The 18,238-nt window shown below is 35.5% G+C and overlaps 1 protein-coding gene across 2 annotated transcripts in view; it reads left to right on the forward strand.

The window, feature by feature from the left end:
- DNAJC1 (DnaJ heat shock protein family (Hsp40) member C1) overlaps positions 1–18,238 on the forward strand; it is a 183,608-nt gene that overhangs the window by 90,031 nt on the left and 75,339 nt on the right. For both annotated transcript variants that reach the window (XR_015139744.1, XM_086334535.1), the window contains exons 7-8: positions 2,112–2,202; positions 11,523–11,686. Coding sequence is in view for 1 of the 2 variants with exons in the window: in XM_086334535.1 (XP_086190661.1) it covers positions 2,112–2,202; positions 11,523–11,686 (255 nt within the window). In the remaining variant the exon portion in view is untranslated. The remainder of the gene's footprint in view (positions 1–2,111; positions 2,203–11,522; positions 11,687–18,238) is intronic.

Genomic DNA, 18,238 nt, shown 5'->3' on the forward strand with positions numbered 1-18,238 from the left:
TCAATACAGAATCACATGCAGAAATATAGTCAGGGTTTTCTTTGCTTAACTTGTGTGGCTCCCAAACATCAAATCCATTAACATAGCCAAGCTAGTACAAATGATTTTCAGCACTTGATTTGGATATTTTGAGTAGGTCAGCTGTGTCCTGCGTGGTACAGCATTGATGTTATCAATTAATGTCTTGATGTGATCACTGTCAACTTCAACTGGTCCACCTGACCGTGGAGCATCGTCCTGTAAGAAATCTCGGGCATGAAACTTCACAAACCATTTCTGACATATTCGATCAGTCACGGCACCTTCTCCATTCATTGTACAAATCTTTTTTTTGCGTTTCAGTTGCATTTTTACCTCTCTTGAAATAATAAACCCTAATATGCAAAAAATGTTGCTTTTCTCCTTCCATCTTCAATACTAAAATGACTACACAAAAATTCACCAATTTGATGTTTTTTTAATTAATCCAGAGTGATATGACAGCTGTCACAATACAAGCTAATGATTGTTTCGAATAAAGTTTAAGACAACTAAGTGCTATTAAAGCTGTCTTATAGGAAAAAAAACTGAACAATCTTTCTGAGGGTGCAGGGAATGTTAAAGGACTGTAAATTCTTAACCTGAACCTCTGTTGAAATTTTAAGTATATATGGGCATGGGAGGATGAGTAAGTCAGGTGTATGACATCTGTGCCCTTCAAAGACCCCAGGAGAAAGCTTTAATTTGGATAGGCATGGCTGAAAAGGGAGAATCCCATTCTGTGGTTTAAGTGTTGAGGCATTTCCATCTGAATTGTAGTAGACCAAGGATTGAGTTTATTCCTTCACTTCCTGCAGAAATAAAACCCTGTCAAAAGGGTCTATAATTTATCTGCTCTAGGAATCACAAAGTCTGGGAATGTTACCCTAGAGTTATCCTTGATATCTCTCCTTTTCTTATTCCATACCAGTCAGTCATCAAGCTCTTTCATTTCTTTCTTTACAAATTTCTCACATCTTTCAATCTAGTTCAGTTCAAAAACACTTACTGAGTGCCTTCTGGATTCTAGATACTGTGCTCTGAGTATACAAGTTCCCTTGTCTCAAATTTCTCATTTTCTGGGAGAGAATACTGCGATACAAGCAACCATAGAGATAAGTTTAAATACAGAAGCAGTATACAGGAAAGGATTAGTCTTCCAGGGAAGGTCAGAAAGATTTGCACAAGAGGAGTGATTCTTGAATAGGGTTTTCAAGGATGAATAGGAGTTCTTAAGAAAGATAGGGGAGCAAAATACTCTAGTTAGAAGGCAAAGCATATAGAAAGACATAGAAGCATAGCACAGTGTAGCCTGGCAGTTTGAGGTAGTACTGTGATAGAATAGATGAAGTTTGAGTCAAGAGGTGTTGAAAATGATCTGGTTTTGCTTTTCTCACTGTTAGGAGCTTCATGTGCCTGGAACACCAGCTTGTTTATTCCCGTGTCTGTGATTATCGAAGGCCTAGTCTTTTTTTTGGTACTCTAGTCTCACCTGTCGTAAATGCCCCTCCTCGAGACTTCAGCCCCTGTGCCTTGACGCCTAAGTATTTGCATACAATGTGTGCTCTCAGTCCTCAGCTCTCAGTGGAGTGACGTCTTTCACTTGTATCTACGTGGTCACAGATGTTTCATAATCAGATTTGCATATAGTGATTTTGAAAATCTTTTGGAGTTAAGGGACTAATATGAAAATACTGTTTGTACTTTGTCACAATAATATAATTTACTGTACTATCAAATAATTCAGTTCAGCAAGTGTATTTTTCTGATTTCTGTCCACACACAATATTGAGAAAATATGCAATAGAAAAAAAACAGGAAAAGAATATCTCCCTTACGTTTCTGAGAGAAAAGGCTTTACTTAAACATGTTTAATACACTCATATAATTTCTGGCTTTCATTAATTCTCTGAGAGAGACAAATCATAGAGAACTGCTTATTCAATTTCTTCTCTTCATCATTAAATTTGAAAACATAAACAGAGGAAAACTACTTATTAAATGAATATGCTGCTTTAACTTGAAGTTATATGGAAAATACCATCAAAGGAAACTGATTTTTATGTTAATTTATTTGTAACTTCTTTCTTTAGGATGCTGGGCAGTTTTATGCTAAATATAAAGAAACAAGATTGAAGGAAAAGGAAGATGAATTGACAAGAGCTGAACTTGAAACCCTTCAGAGTGAGTTTTAAACATTGTCTTACTATATTAACTATATTATATAAAGCTGATTATTTAAATTTGGATTTTTCCTTAAATTCAGTAATAATTAAATTTTCTGTGCTTCCTGCTACTCTCTAGACTTACTTGCACCTCATGTACTACATGTGCAAAATACTATATTAGTAATTTCTGAACCACCCACAACTCAGTATCAGAAGGAGGGATAAAGTTATCATGGGGTCATATATTTCCTTTCATCTGTATGTTTGCGTGCTTAGTTGCTCAGTTGTGTCTGACTCTCTGTGACCCCATGGTTCCTCATTCATGGGATTCTCCGGGCAAGAATACTGGAGTAGGTAGCCATGCCCTTCTCCAGGGGATCTTCCTGATGCAGGGCCTGAACCTGGGTCTCCTGCATTGCAGGCAGATTCTTCACCATCTGAGCCACCAGGAAAGCCCCTTTTAATCTGGGAGGCATCTAAAATCTAGAAAGTCCTTAAACAACTGCAGTCCAGTGCTGCAGTTGTCATTAATATTTAGTGGTGATCACCAACTTGCTGTAAGCCTGAAAATGTCAATGATTTTTGTTTTGAAAGTCTTTGTTTCATTTGTATTATTGTTATATAACATGAAAAACCTTGACTAAAGTATCAGTATGTTGATGACTTCCACCAAACACTGGAGACAGTTCTTGCTGATTTTAGGAAGAGTTGAACATACTGTTAAAGAAGGCATTTTCCCAGCCCTGGTCATTCTAATTTTCTATATCTACATCCTTCTCATACATTCTTCCTTTTATAATGTTTTATTTTTTTAACATGGTTTTATTTTTATCCAGAGCATTTAATACTACTTAGCATTAATTAATTAATTTTGTTTACCATCTGGTCCTCCCAATAGAAAGTAAGCTTCATGAGAGTAAGGATTGTATCTATTTTCTTTAATGTTATGACTATCTAAGGACCTTAAAGAATCCCTGGCACACAGTAGGTGCTTAATAGGTAACTGTTGATTGAACTCAGGGAGGGGAGGTCTTCTGTTTTATTTTTAATTTCAATATGAATGTTCTTGGTTCAAACTTCATTCCCCTCCACCTACCTAGATTCCTAGAGAAGTGATATGGACTAATGTGGGCACAGAAAACTGTACAAACACTCTTAATACTCAGTCACTTCACACTTACAAATGTATATAAATACACAGCATGTGTGATTTACAGAATAACTTGCATGCCTTAGCTATTTGTGCAGCCCACAGAAGTCATTTAGCCAAGTGAAGCTAGAAAAGAGCAACTGTGTTATTAGTATTCCCATGCAGTTCACACTTGGAATATATAGAAAAATAGCTATGGCAATTACCCTTCATAAAGTGAAAGTCTAGCTTTCTGCCTTTACCTAAACACCAACCATAGTTTGAGAATAAAGGAGGACTAGGTTGTCTCCAAAACCAGAGTCCATTGCCACTACCTAAATGTGTGACTTTGAGGAGTTTATTTTCGTTTCCTTATCTGTTAAAAAAACCATGTGGGACTAGATGATCCCAGTGTTAGTTTTCTATTGTTGCTTAACAAATGGCCACAGATTAGTGGCTTAAATACAAATGCATTATCATACAGTTATGTGGGTCAGAAGTCAGACATGAGTCTCACTGGGCTAAAGTCAGGGTTATCACGCGAGGCTGATTCCTTTTCCAGCTTCTCGAGGCCCCCATGTTCCTTGGATCATGGCCCCCCTTCCTCTTCCTTCAGAGCTAGCAATGTTGCATCTCTGATTATTCTGTAGTCACATTTCTGCCTGATCGTAACGGGGAAAAGTTCTCTGCTTTTAAGGACTTGTGATTAGATTGGACTAACTTGGATAATTCAGGATAGTCTCTCCTGTCTTAAGGTGCTCAAGTTTAATCCCATCTGCAAAGTCTCTTTTGCCATGTAAGGTAAAATATTTGCAGGTTCTGGGCATCAGAACACAGTCATGTTTAGGGGACCATTTTTACCCTCTACAACCTTCTGGTATCTGGGTAGCTTTAGAACAGGGACTTTCTTTATCATCTTTGTGTCTGCAGCATTTAATATAGCATCCTGGCACATAGTAAAAGTTTAATAAATGGATGAATGACTAAATAGATGAATTAATGTAACCATGAATATTAATCAGTTAATATTAATGATGCAGAAAACAAACTTATGGTTACCAAGGGAGAAGGGGGAGAGTTGATTTGGAGACTAGGATTGACATATACACAGTACTATATATAAAATATAGATAACTAATAAGGACCTACTGTATGGCACAGGGAACTCTTCTCAACACTCTGTAATAGGAAAAAAGTCTGTAAGAGTGGGTATATGTATATATGTATAACTGATTCACCTTGTTATACAGCAGAAACTAACACAACCTTTTAAATCAACTATACTCCAATAACGGAGAAGGTGATGGCACCCCACTCCAGTACTCTTGCCTGGAAAATCCCATGGATGGAGGAGCCTGGTAGGCTGCATGGGGTCACGAAGAGTCGGACACGACTGAGCGACTTCACTTTCACTTTTCACTTTCATGCATTGGAGAAGGAAATAGCAACCCACTCCAGTGTTCTTGCCTGGGGAATCTCAGGGATGGGAGAGCCTGGTGAGCTGCCGTCTGTGTGGTTGCACAGAGTCGGACACGACTGAAGCAACTTAGCAGCAGCAGCAGCATACTCCAATAAAAATTAAAAAAAAAAGTTTCAACAAATACAATATAATATTCAGGTAAACTGTATAACTGTTTAAAGCAGACTCTGCTTAAGAGGGGGAAATTTAGGATGCTAGAGGATTACATATTGACTGATGTGTGTTTTGAAGAGTAAGAGTGGACAAATGATTATTACTGCTATATTAATATATCCAGAGATGCAAGCTGGATTTACAAAAGGTAGAGGAATCAGAGATCAAATTGCCAACATCCATTGGATCATAGAAAAAGCAAGAGAATTCCCTCAAAAATTTTACTTCTGCTTTATTTGATATGTCAAAGCCTTTGACTGTGTGGATCAAAAAAACTGTGGGAAATTCTTAAAAGAGATGGAAATACCAGACCACCATATCTGTCTCCGGAGAAACCTGCATGCAGGATGAGGCAGCAGTTAAGAACCGGACATAGAACAATGGGCTGGTTCAAAATTGGGAAAGGAGTACGTCAAGGCTGTATATTGTCACCCTGCTTATTTAACTTACATGCAGCAAAATGCCGGGCTGGATGAAACATAAGCTGGAATTAAGATTGCCAAGAGAAATATCAGCAACATCAGATATGTATATGAAACCACTTTAATAGCAGAAAATGAAGAGGAACTAGAGAGCCTCTTATTGAAAGAGGAAAATGAAAAAGCTGGCTTAAAACTCAACATTCAAAAAACTAAGATCATAGCTTCTGGTCCCATTACTTCATGGCAAATAGATGGGGGAAAAGTGGAAATAGGGACAGTCTTTATTTTCTTGGGCTGCAAAATCACTGTGGATGGTGACTGCAACCACAAAATTAAAAGACGTTGCTGCTTGGAAGAAAAGCTATTACAAACCCAGATAGCATATTAAGAAGCAGAGACTTCACTTTACCAGTAAGGGTCGATATAGTCAAAGCTATGGTTTTTATAGTAGTCATGTGCAGTTGTGGGAGTTGGAGTGTAAAGAAGACTGAGCGCTGAAGAATTGATGCTTTTGAACTGCGGTGTTGGAGAAGACCCTTGAGAGTCCCTTGGACAGAAAGGAGATCAAACCAGTCAATCCTAAAGGAAATCAGTCCTGAATATTCATTGGAAGGACTGATACTGAAGCTGAAGCTCCAGTACTTTGGCCACCTGATGCAAAGAGCCGACTCATTGGAAAAGACCCTGATGCTGGGAAACACTGAAGGCAAGAGGAGAAGGGGTGGCAGAGGATGAGATGGTTGGATGGCATCACTGACCAAATGGACATGTGTCTGAGCAAACTCCAGGAGATAGTGAAGGACAGGGAAACCTGGTGTGCTGCAGTCCATGGGGTGGCAAGAAAAGAGTTGGACACTGCTTAGTGACTAAATAACAAAACCAAAGATTGAAACGGAAGTTGGTATTATAGCAATTGTTGAAACAGCTTTAGTTAAATTAAATCCATGAATAAATGAAACTTTAAAGGTAACTTTTATATAAGTGTTATTTTTAAGTAAAATTGTTACATAAAATTTTTCTAAGCCTTTTCAGTTCAGTTTAGTCTCTCAGTCATGTCCGACTCTTTGCGACCCCATGAATTGCAGCACGCCAGGCCTCCCTGTCCACCACCAACTCCTGGAGTTCACTCAAACTCATGTCCATAGAGTCAGTGATGCCATCCAGCCATCTCATCCTCTGTCGTCCCCTTCTCCTCCTGCCCCCAATCCCTCCCAGCATCAGGGTCTTTTCCAGTGAGTCAACTCTTCGCGTGAGGTGGCCAAAGTATTGGAGTTTCAGCTTCAGCATCAGTCCTTCCAATGAATATTCAGGACTGATTTCCTTTCGAATGGACTGGTTGGATCTCCTTGCAGTCCAAGGGACTCTCAAGAGTCTTCTCCAACACCACAGTTCAAAAGCATCGATTCTTCAGTGCTCAGCTTTCTTCATAGTCCAACTCTCACATCATACATGCCTTTTAAGACTAGTCAAAAAGTGGAGGTGAAGGGAATCCACATTTACAGGAAGAGAAAAATGTCAAACTAAACCAAAATTTACCTGTGGAGACAGTTTGAATACACTAATTTCATTGCTTTCATAGTCATGTTTTCATGACTGTTTTTCCAGAATTGTTCAAAGACTTTTGTTCTCCCTAAGAATTTGATAGCAGTTCTCATGCAGATTTAATAATGCTTTCTTTTAAAAAATTTTTAATTGAAATAAAGTTGATTTACAGTGTTTCAGGTATGCAGCAGAGTGATTCAGCTATATATATACTCTTTCAGATTCTTTTCCATTATAGGTTATTGGAAGGTATTTAATACAGTCCCTTGTGTCATATGGTAGGTCGTTGTTGGCTGTCTGCCTTACATGTAATGGTGTATATAATATGTTCATCTCCAAGACCAAATTTATCCCTCCTCTTTTTTCCCCTGTGTAACGGTAAGTTTGTTTTCTTTCTCTGTGAGTCTGTTTCTGTTTTGTAAAAAAGTTCATTTGTATCATTTTCTAGATACCACATGTAAGTGGTATCATATGACATTTGTTATAGTAATTTGTTATTGTTTAATTAAAATATTATGTAAAGAAACAATTTACAATAGGTGAATATCTGAAAATTCTCTGTATGCCAGCAAAAATGTGTGATGGTCTTCTGAAAAGTTTGAAAATTCCCCATGGCTGATTCATGTCAATGTATGGCAAAAACCACTATAATATTGTAAAGTAATTAGCCTCCAAATAAAATAAATTAATTTTTTAGAAAGTTTGAAAATTCATTGCCTGGTTATGGTTTCTTCAAACTGAAAATGATGAAACTAAATGCCAGAAAGCTTATTAAAAACAATACTCATCCTAAACTCTGAGTAATAAGACTTTTGTTGCTCATGTTTTGGTATCAGTTCAGTAATAAATTTATTAATAGAAAAGGTGAAGGTATCAACATTAACAAAGTTAAAGAACAGTCACATTGCTGTTAATAATGTCAAAAACTGTCATGTATTTTTAAATGTCGTCTCTCATGGTTACATGCAAAGAATCTTTTAATTAATTTTGTTAACTTCATTACAGTGTTCTACATTGTATACTTTAGAACTAATACATCAAGGCCCCAAATCCCCCAGTGTGCATTTCATTTGCCCCCATCCTTCTTAATTTTAAAGACCATCACTGGAATACTGAGTTCATAATAACATTTCCATCTGCCTAATTGAGTAAATGCATCTCATGCAGATTAGCAATAGCTATTTTATGCTGCCTGTTTTTCATGACCTAATTGCTAATCTGCCCTCAAGTCTTCTGCTTTACTGCCGAGACTGTGTGCAGTGTCCTCTGAGGGCTACCCCAGAGTTACACTGAGTGGGGTGTGGTAGTCTTACTAAAATGGTGTTTTAGGGGGGATGTCTGAAAAGGGTAATGTCTTAAAAATAAATATGTATCTTTCTCTTAGGAAGTCTTTATGGGAAAAAATGTGATCTATTTGGAAATTTTTGAGCATTTTCTTTACTACAAACTTTTAATCAACTTTATGTTTTTGCTATAAATAAATTGAATATGTATTGATATAAGGTTTTTTCAGTGTTAATATTTTATACAGTCTGAGTTTTAGTCTAAGTCAATAGATGTGAGTTCTGAGTACTATAATGAAAACCCATATTGTGAATGGAAAAAAAAATGAGTAATTCTATAAAGAAATTGATTGAAAGGTTAAAATTTAGACAAAGAGGGGATCAACGGTAGAAGGAAAACTCATTATTTCCCTTTTTTCCCCTCTGTACTTATATGAGTTAAGAACAAAAGCAAAAGCAAGTAATCAAAATCCTTCTTTTTTAAGAAGTAATTTTTTTTAATCTGAAGAAACAGTTGTTCCAGACATTATGTTTTTCTTCTGGCTTTGTGGTCCCCACCCCATACCCCAGTGATGGGCCCAACTAGGGTTGCCAAGGGGACAGTAAGAACATGGTAGACAGAATTTGCCTCTTTAGGGTGGCAAGACGGGAAAGCATTCACCTTCCCTAAGGTAATGGAAGACAGATTTCTATAGAAAACTCAGGCTCATGACAAAAGGAGATGCTAGTGCTTATTTTTAAGTTGATTCAGGGACTGGTGGAGAAGAGGACAAAGGAGATAGGGCAGATGTAATCCCAATGGGTTAGAACATTTTTCCTTTGATGATATAGGATGCTCATGGATGGAAGATTCCTCTCTGAGATAACTTATGAAAAGGTAATATAACAAATCACTAACTCCAGTACATTTGGAAACATGACCAAATAAAAACTCTGTACCTTATATAATATTCTCTTGTATGTGTATACCACATTTTGTTTATCCATCATTAAACACTTGGGTTGCTTCCAATTTTTAGCTATTGTGAATAATTCTGCTGTGAACTTGGGTGAACAAATATCTCTTTGAGCCCCTGGTTTCAGTTCTTTTGGATATATATCCAGAAATGGAATTGCTGGATCATATGACAATTCTGTCTTTACTTTTTTTTAGGAACTGCTACACTATTTTCCATAGCACTGTACAGTTTTACATTCTTACCAACAGTGTACAAAGTTCCAATTTCTCCATATCCTTGCCAGTGGTTTTTATTGTCTGGTGTGTATGTATGTGTGTGTGTGTTTCTTGTAGCCATTTATTTTCTGGTTGGGGTGTGTGTGTGTTTCTTGTAGCCATCCTAATAAGTGTTTCTTTGGAGAAATGACTATTCAAGTCCTGTACCCAATTTTGAATCAGATCGTTTGTTGAGTTTTAGTAGTTTTCTGTATATTCAGTATATAATCCCTTATCAGATATATGATTTACAAATATTTTCTCTCATAATATGGGTTGCCTTTTTACTCTATTGATATCTTTTGATGCACAAAATTTTAAAATTTTCATGAAGTCTAATTCTATTTTCTTTCATTGTCTGTGCCTTTGGTGTCATATTAAAGAAATCAGAGTTTTAGATCTTACACTTAGGTCATTGATCCGTTTTGAATTATATTTTTATACCTTTAAATTAGCCTCATATGTCATTTAAGTTACTAATTTCCTTTTATGGTATCAGGTTTTTTTTTAAGACACCATTTGAAAAGCTTGGATATACACAGGTACTGATGCAGTATAGGATAATATGGTACTCAATACCATGTAGATTTTTAGGTACGGTAACAACCTTTTAAAGTAGAACTGTTCCCATAACACTGTATTCTTAATACACATTTTTTTTTTTTTGGCCGTTTTTTTCTATTAGGCTGCTTATCCTGTCAGGTTATAAGATCTCTTTATGTATTCTATATATGCATATCTTCTGTTTGTACTCTGCATTGTAGATTATCTTCCCAAATCTGTTCTCTCTTGATTTGTTTATTCTGTCTTTTATCTTTGTAGCATCTGGGTTTTCAGTCTTAGTTAAGATTTCTGCTTACTTTAAATAGTATAGTTAGTATTTTAGGTTTCTTTTTCAATATTTTCATTGTTTTGGTTTTTAAATTTAAGTCTCTTATGCAACTGTGATTTATTTTTGGTATACATTGTAAGGTTGTGTCCACTTTTCTTTCAAATGGATATTCATTTGTGCCAGCAACATTTATTAAATCCTCCTTCCACTGAACTGAAATATTTATGTTCTCTGATCTGTTCTAGGAATTTGTCTCTTCATGTGCCAACATCATATTGATTTTATTATGTTGGTATTATAGTGCATGTAAACACAGATACATACACATACACAGGATGGAGAAGATATGGTTCTAAGGATGGATGAGTTTGACAGTAGTGACCAAGAGTAGAGTTGCTTCTCAGTGTCAACGCTAATCAAGAAGGGATTTAATGGAGAGGCTAGTTGATAAACTGATAATCATCTGCTGATAACTACCCTTGATGCTGCCAAATTATATTTTGCCTTTGTAAAATATTGAAAAGATGAATGTATACCCTTAAGAGCTAGTTTTCTGCCAAGTAATGTGTTGCTGCTGCTGCTGCTGCTAAGTCGCTTCAGTCGTGTCTGACTCTGTGTGACCCCATAGACGGCAGCCCACCAGGCTCGCCCGTCCCTGGGATTCTCCAGGCAAGAACACTGGAGTGGGTTGCCATTTCCTTCTCCAATGCATGAAAGTGAAAAGTGAAAGTGAAGTCGCTCAGTCGTGTCTGACTCTTAGCGACCCCATGGACTGCAGCCCACCAGGCTCTTCCATCCATGGGATTTTCTAGGCAAGAGGACTGGAGTGGTAGAGTATATATATTTTTCCTCACATCAACTTGATGAGGTTAGATTTAACTCCCTTTTACAGAATGAAAATGGACACTTGTTCTAAGGGTTAAGTTACTTGCCCTGTATTATGCAACTCTTAGGTAGTAAAGGTAGGATTAAAACACTAATGCCCAGGCTCTTTTCACTACGGCTATGACCATGAGTGTTTCATGAACAGTACTTTGAAAACTAAAGATACACACAAATTGATATGAGGATTATATAATAAATCATCTGTCATCAACATCTATGAGTTTTATTTTAAAACAATGCCATGGATAATGCACAATAAAACTTAAAACTGATATAAGTAAAGTAATTCTATTTTTATGAAAGAACAATATATATGTTCTTTCAAGATAAGGTCTATGAATAAAATTTTAGTTCTTTTTATTATTATTTTAATTGGTGCTTTTAAACTTTTTTTTAGAACAGAAGAAAGTTAAAATAAAAAAACCAAAACCTGAATTTCCTGTATATACGCCTTTAGAAAGTACATATATTCAATCTTATGATCATGGAACTTCTATAGAAGAAATTGAGGAACAAATGGATGACTGGTTAGAAAACAGGAACAGAACACAGAAAAAACAGGTAAATTTAAAATATATATATATTTATTTGTCTGTGTCGGGTCTTAGTTGCGGCTTGTGGGATCTTTAGTCGCGGCATGAGAACTCTTAGTCGTGGCGTGTGGGATCTAGTTCCGTGACCATGGATCCAGTCTAGGCCACCTGCTTTGGGAGCATGAAGTCTGAGCCACTGGATCACCAGGGAATCCCCAAAACAGGTAAATTTTTTGAATTTTGCTCTGAGTAAAACACATACTGAAAAGTACTAAAATATATTAATAGATATAGAGCTCAGTAAACTATCTCATGGCAAACCCAGTTAAAACCTTTGTACACTAGTGTATTAAGTCACAGGGTCAACAAGTAAATAATTCTTACATATATATATATATTTTTTTTAATGTCTGTATCAATTTCTAGCTCAGCAGCAGGATTGAAAACTTTAGTTACTTTACATTCTTGCCAACACTGGGTCATGTCCACCACAGTAAGTGTAGTTAACATTGATCACCATACATGTTTACAAAATTTTTTGGTAAACTTTTAAGATTTACTCTCCTAGCAACTTTCAGATATGCAGAACACTATTATTAAGTATCATCACTATGCTGTTGCATCCCTATGACTTACTTATTTATACCCTTTCATCCATTTCATCTACTCCTCACTGCCACAGCCCTACCTCTTTTAAAAATCAGTCTGTTCTCATTTTCTTAAGCTTATTAGTTTGGGGGGGGGGTTGTTTTTTTAAGATTCTTCTAGAAAAGTGAGACCATCTGGTATTTGTCTTTCTCTATATGATTTATTTTACTTAGTATAATGCTGTTAAGGTCCATCCATGTTGTCACAAATGGCAAGATTTCCTTATTTTTATGGCTGAATAATATTCCTGTGTGTGTCTGTGTATGTGTGTGTCACATTTTCTATATCCATTCAACCATCAGTGGACACTTAAGTTCTTTCCATATCTTGGCTATTGTAAATAGTCTGCAACAAACATTGAGGTGCATATATCTTTTCAGATTAGTGTTTTTCATTTTCTTCAGATAAACACCCAGAAGTGGAACTTCTATATCATCTGGTAGTTCTATTTTTAATTTTTGGAGGAAACTCTATACTGTTTTCCACAGTGGTTGGACCAATGTACGTTTCCACCAACAGTGCACAAGCTTTCCCTTTTCTTCGTATCCCTGCCAACACTTGTTATTTCTTGTATTTTTTATAATAGCCGTTCTAACTAGTGAGAGATGATATCTTATTGTGGTTTTGATTTGTATTTCCTTACTGAATAGTGATGTTGAGCGTCTTTTCATGTGTTGAGGATGACGTTAGCTCTGGGCTTGTCACATACAGCCTTTACTGTGTTTTGGTGCATTCCCTCTATACACAACTTTGTTGAGAGTTTTTACCATAAATGAGTTTTTGTCCAGTTCTATCAAATACATCTATTCAGATGATCTTACGCTTAATCATCTTACATTTGTGATGTTTTTTTCTTCCTGTAAATGATTTCTAATGTCAGTACCAATGTAGTAGGAAAAGAATATGATTTGATTTCAGTCTTAAATAAATTTAAGAGTTGTTTTGTGGGCTAACATATGATCTGTTGTGGAGATCCATGTGTATGTGAGAAGAATGTGTATCTGCTGCTTTTTGATGGAATGTCCTGTCTATGTTTATTAATTCAATCTCATCTAACATGTCATAAAGGCTAATTTAGGTGCTCAGATTGACTTTTTTTTTTTAATTCATAATATGCCTTTAAAATCCCTCCAAATTCATAATATGCTCTTAAAAATCCCTCCAAGTGTTTGAGTGTATCTGTAGTTTTTATTTTTATCACTGAATAATAATCCATTATATTGAATAATAATCCAGGACAGGGAAGACTAGCTTGCTGCAGTCCATGGGGTCGCAAAGAGTTGGAGATGCCTGAGCGACAACGACTGAACTGAACTGAATGATGCATAGTGGGTTAGTTCGCATGATCTAACGTATTATTTCTATAGGAACATATAGTGCATACTCTATTTGAGATTTATCCATATTCATGTTCCCACAGTTTTCTCTTTTTAGTGCTGAGTAACAGTCTAGTGTACGGGTACACTACAGTTTTTAAAATGTATTAGTGTATGGAAATTTCATTTGTTTCTGGCCATTATAACTAAGTTTTCTATGAAGATTTGTATACATGTTTGTGTGGAATTATGCCTTCCTTTCGCTTGGGTAAATGCCATGTAGTAAAATGAAGTTGCCAAACTGAGTTCCAGAGTGGTGGTAAGTTTTACATTCCACTACTAGTGTGTGAGCCCTGCAGTTGCTCCACATTTTGGCCAACCTTTGGTGTTAGATATACAGATCGATTTTAGCCATTCTGTATATCTATATTTACACCAGTACAATTTGTATTGATAATAAGCTATGTAATAAGCCTTGAAATCAGATAGTAGAAATCCTCCAACTGTTTTCTTCTTTTCAAGATTGTATTGACTATTCTAGTTATTTGCATTTCTTTATAATAAATTTAGATTCAAGTTGTCAATTTGTACAAGATTCTGTTGGAATTTTTATTGCAGTTGAATTGATTTATAGATAAATTTGGGGAGAATCTGACATCATAAAAATATTGAGTCTTTTGACCCACATGGTATATATCTCTTATCTACATCTTCTTTAATTTCTCTTAGGAACATATTTGGTCAAATTTATCCCTAAATATTTCATATTTTATACTATTCCAAATTATATTTTTAATTTCAGTTTCTGATGGATTCTTAAGATTTGAAGACCTAAGTTCTAGTTTTAACATCACTGTTTATTGCCTATATCATGTGGATTTTCATTTTCTTGTTACTTAACACCATACAAATAGTGTGAAATTATCTTTCTACCTTAGAGATAAAAGTATGTATGTTAAAACATTTCGTAAACTGAGAAACCCTAAAACAAAGAGTTTTCCTTTTATTCCATCCTTCTTTTGGATCTTCCTGTCATTTTCAAAGTTTTCGTCTACATTTAAATTTTTATTTTGTCCTTTTATTAGTGGAAAACAAATGAAGAGAAAGATATGTCCCAGTTGGCCTCTATGTTGTTTGTATTAAGAAAGTTGATTAACTTTGTTCAAGAGCTTCTCTGATAATCTCCCTAATTCGTTTTTGTTTTATCCAGTATATATTCAGAGTAGTTTTAAGTACTGTGTCTGTAAGCGCTCATAAAATATTGCTTTTAAATCATGTAATGGAGAGAGGATTTTATCATCATCATCTTCCTTTACATCTTGTGTGAGATATTGCCCCATGTTCTACTGTACATCAAGTTGCTCATTTAACTCTCATAAGAACCCTAAATTAGTAATATTTTTTCCGTCTGGAAGGAATGTCTGATTATCAGGAAGACTGTAATATATTTAGTTCAGTCATATGGGATTGCTGTTTTTTAAGGAAAAAACATTCGTTATCAGGAATTTTAGATGGCTCAACCAGTGTAAGTAAATAGGCATTAATCCATCTATGGAATTCCTTAACCTTTGTAAGCTCTTGAAGGGGTTAAACCCAGGTAATTTCTCCCAGAATTTGCCATAGCTTTCATTAGTGGCAGTGCCGAAGCACTTTGAAGCAATAAGTGAAAGATGACAAATATTCAGAGTAGGAATATTGGATGAAAAGTGAAATGGAAAAGTTATTTCTGATTATAATTGTCTGACATAACTTTGTCATAGTCATTTTTTAAAAATTTCTTTAACAATGTAGTTAAATATTTTTAAGTCCAATAGCAGATGTCCCAAGTGGCTTAGTGAATAAAGAATCTGCCTTCAATGCAGGAGATGTGGGTTCAATCCCTGGGTCAGGAAGATCCTCTGGAGGAGGAAATGGCAACCCACTCCAATATTCTTGCCTGGAGAATCCCATGGACAGAAGAGCCTGGTGGGCCAGCATCTGTGGGGTCATAAAGAGTCTGACATGATTGAAGATACTGAGCATGCATGCTGAAATATTGGATGAAAAAATAAATGTAGTTACTTCTGATTATAATTGCCTGACGTAAGTTGGTGATAGTTATTTTTTTAACATTTCTGAAACAGTGTAGTTAAATATTTTTAAGTCTAATAGTAGATTTCAGACATTTTTTATGTGAAAACAATCATTTGTGTATATGATTTTAAAAAGTGAGGTTTTAATGAGGCAAAATAATTTCCCACCATAAATACTATAACAAATAAACTCTTCTAAAATAGTTTCTTCTTCATCCCCCTGGTGACCTAGTGGTAATGTTCTGCAGTGTTTTATGTAGGAGACCTGCATTTCATTCCTGTTCTCGTTATCTCTCTCCCTGGGGCTGCAATGAATAAAATAAGAAATAAAATCACTATCCTCCATCCTTATTGCCATGGGCTGTACCTTGTCAGATTTCATAAGCTAAGCTAGATGGGACCTGGTTAGTACTAGGATGGAAGACCTCAAAACAAAGTCTGTGGAACACCCATCTTCTATGTAGCCACTATTTCATCTTCCTTGAACCCTTGTCTTAAAGTCATTATTGTACTTTCGTCTTTACTATTTGATTGATTTACTTGCTCTAGGGGGGGAAAGAAAGGTCTTTAAAGTAAATGCATTTCTAGTCATTTAAATCAATGCATTTATTTATTTTCCCTTTTCAAACTTGAAAGACTATTTAATTCAAAAGGTATTTGGCTGTATTCTTGGAAAAGACAGTATTCCATCTAGCGTTGTGTTTTATTGTTTAAAGTTTGTTTTCTCGGGGGTTTCTCATTTTATTTATCTCTATCCAGTATTCTGTGTTTCTATTTGTCTTGAGAGATAGTGTTGCCCTTGTTATATAAATAATATACAACACTTGGTATTATTTTAAAAACACATATAATGTAACCGTGTGAAGATTTGAAACTTAGAGAATTGTTTCCTTAAAACCTAGATTATCTACATAGCCTAACTTTAAATTTTAATTTTAAAAAATTCAAATGCTAGCAATTTAAATTAACTAGATCTTTGTGTGTGTGTATATATACAATATAATGCCTATAATTCAGTTAAAAATGCACTGATGTTTTAACCATGAATAAACCCAATCTGCCTATTGCTATTGTATCCAAAATACACCCAAACACACCTGTCATAATTACAGATGGTACATGTGCACGCGTGTACCCACACACAAACATATGTGCATACCTAAGCTCTCTAACACACTCGTTTTCTTTCTTCCTTGCATCTTTCCTTCCTTCCTCCATCCTTTCTTCCCTTCCCTCTTTCCTTCCTGATGACATTTTAAACAGAACCCCAATATATGAAAGACAGATACAAAAGGCTGAGAGCTTCTCTGGTTAATGTCAAAATGAGGGAGGCTAGAGCCCCATCCATCTAGCCTCTTCCTCATCGCATAAGGCAAGACTCCTCAGATAAACCCGAAAGTTGTAAGAAACATGGCTGCGCTGCCCTCCTCAGTTTCACATTCTTCCATTATACACAGAAATTTAATGTTTTCAAAGAGTTATGGTGAGTGCAGAAAAATGAGTAAAAAACAACAGAAATAAAATCAGGTTATTTTGAGAAAAGAGATACTTGAATAGAGATAATAGGTGGGTGAATGTAAAAAAGAGAAAGTCATTTAATTGATAAAGAAGGACATATATATATCTTTATCAGGGAAACAACTTCCAGAATGTTTGTATTGTAAAAGGTTGATGGCTGCTGTGAGCATGGGCCTGAAAAGTATTCAACAATGACTTGGTGTTTTCTTATTCTACCATTATGCCAAATCCTCTTCATTTCTGTTTATAATGACTCCAAACCAAAACTAAACCCCCAGAGTCATAGCACTCAGTTCAAGAGGGATGGCATATTTTCTTTATGAAATACAATGCACTTTTTATGTTAAGGAAGTATTCCAGAGTTTATCTAATTTATATTTTAGTACCATTTAAGATAACAGTCCCTATATGTCATCAATGATATTTCAGAAAGTCATTTTAAAATTATTTTATATTGTTACTCATTTTAAAATAGCCATCTTCATAAAAATTTTTTAGACTACCTCACGGGAGTATTCTCTATGGGAGTGGTAGGTTGATAAATTTTTTTTTTAATCGACTCTTTGGAGAGAATAAAGAAGCCTCTATTTTAATGTTTGCCAAATTAAGTGGTAATCTACTCCCATCATGGCTGATTTGTAATTGTCAACAAGAAGTCACTGAAAGTGGAGTTGGAAGAGATATGCAGTGGTGATGTTACCATTTTGTAATACTCCCATCATGTAGATAAACTTGATGTGTATATCCTCAAGGGCATACATAATAAAATGTAGTAAAATAATTAGGAAGCAATGAATCTTGACTATTACCTTTTTAGTATAATTATTTGTTTGCGTTGATCACCAAGGAAGGCTTTCTTTTTTTTTTTTTTTTTTTCAAGGAAGGCTTTCTTATCTCTCCTTGCTATTCTTTGGAACTCTGCATTCAAATGGGTATATCTTTCCTTTTCTCCTTTGCCTTTCACATCTCTTCTTTTCACAGTTATTTGTAAGCCCTCCTCAGACAACCATTTTGCCTTTTTGCATT

This window comes from Bos grunniens, chromosome 13 (genome assembly GCF_055505025.1).
Source record: "Bos grunniens cultivar Pamir isolate PY7600 chromosome 13, Bosgru_T2T1.0, whole genome shotgun sequence".
NCBI lineage: Eukaryota > Metazoa > Chordata > Mammalia > Artiodactyla > Bovidae > Bos > Bos grunniens.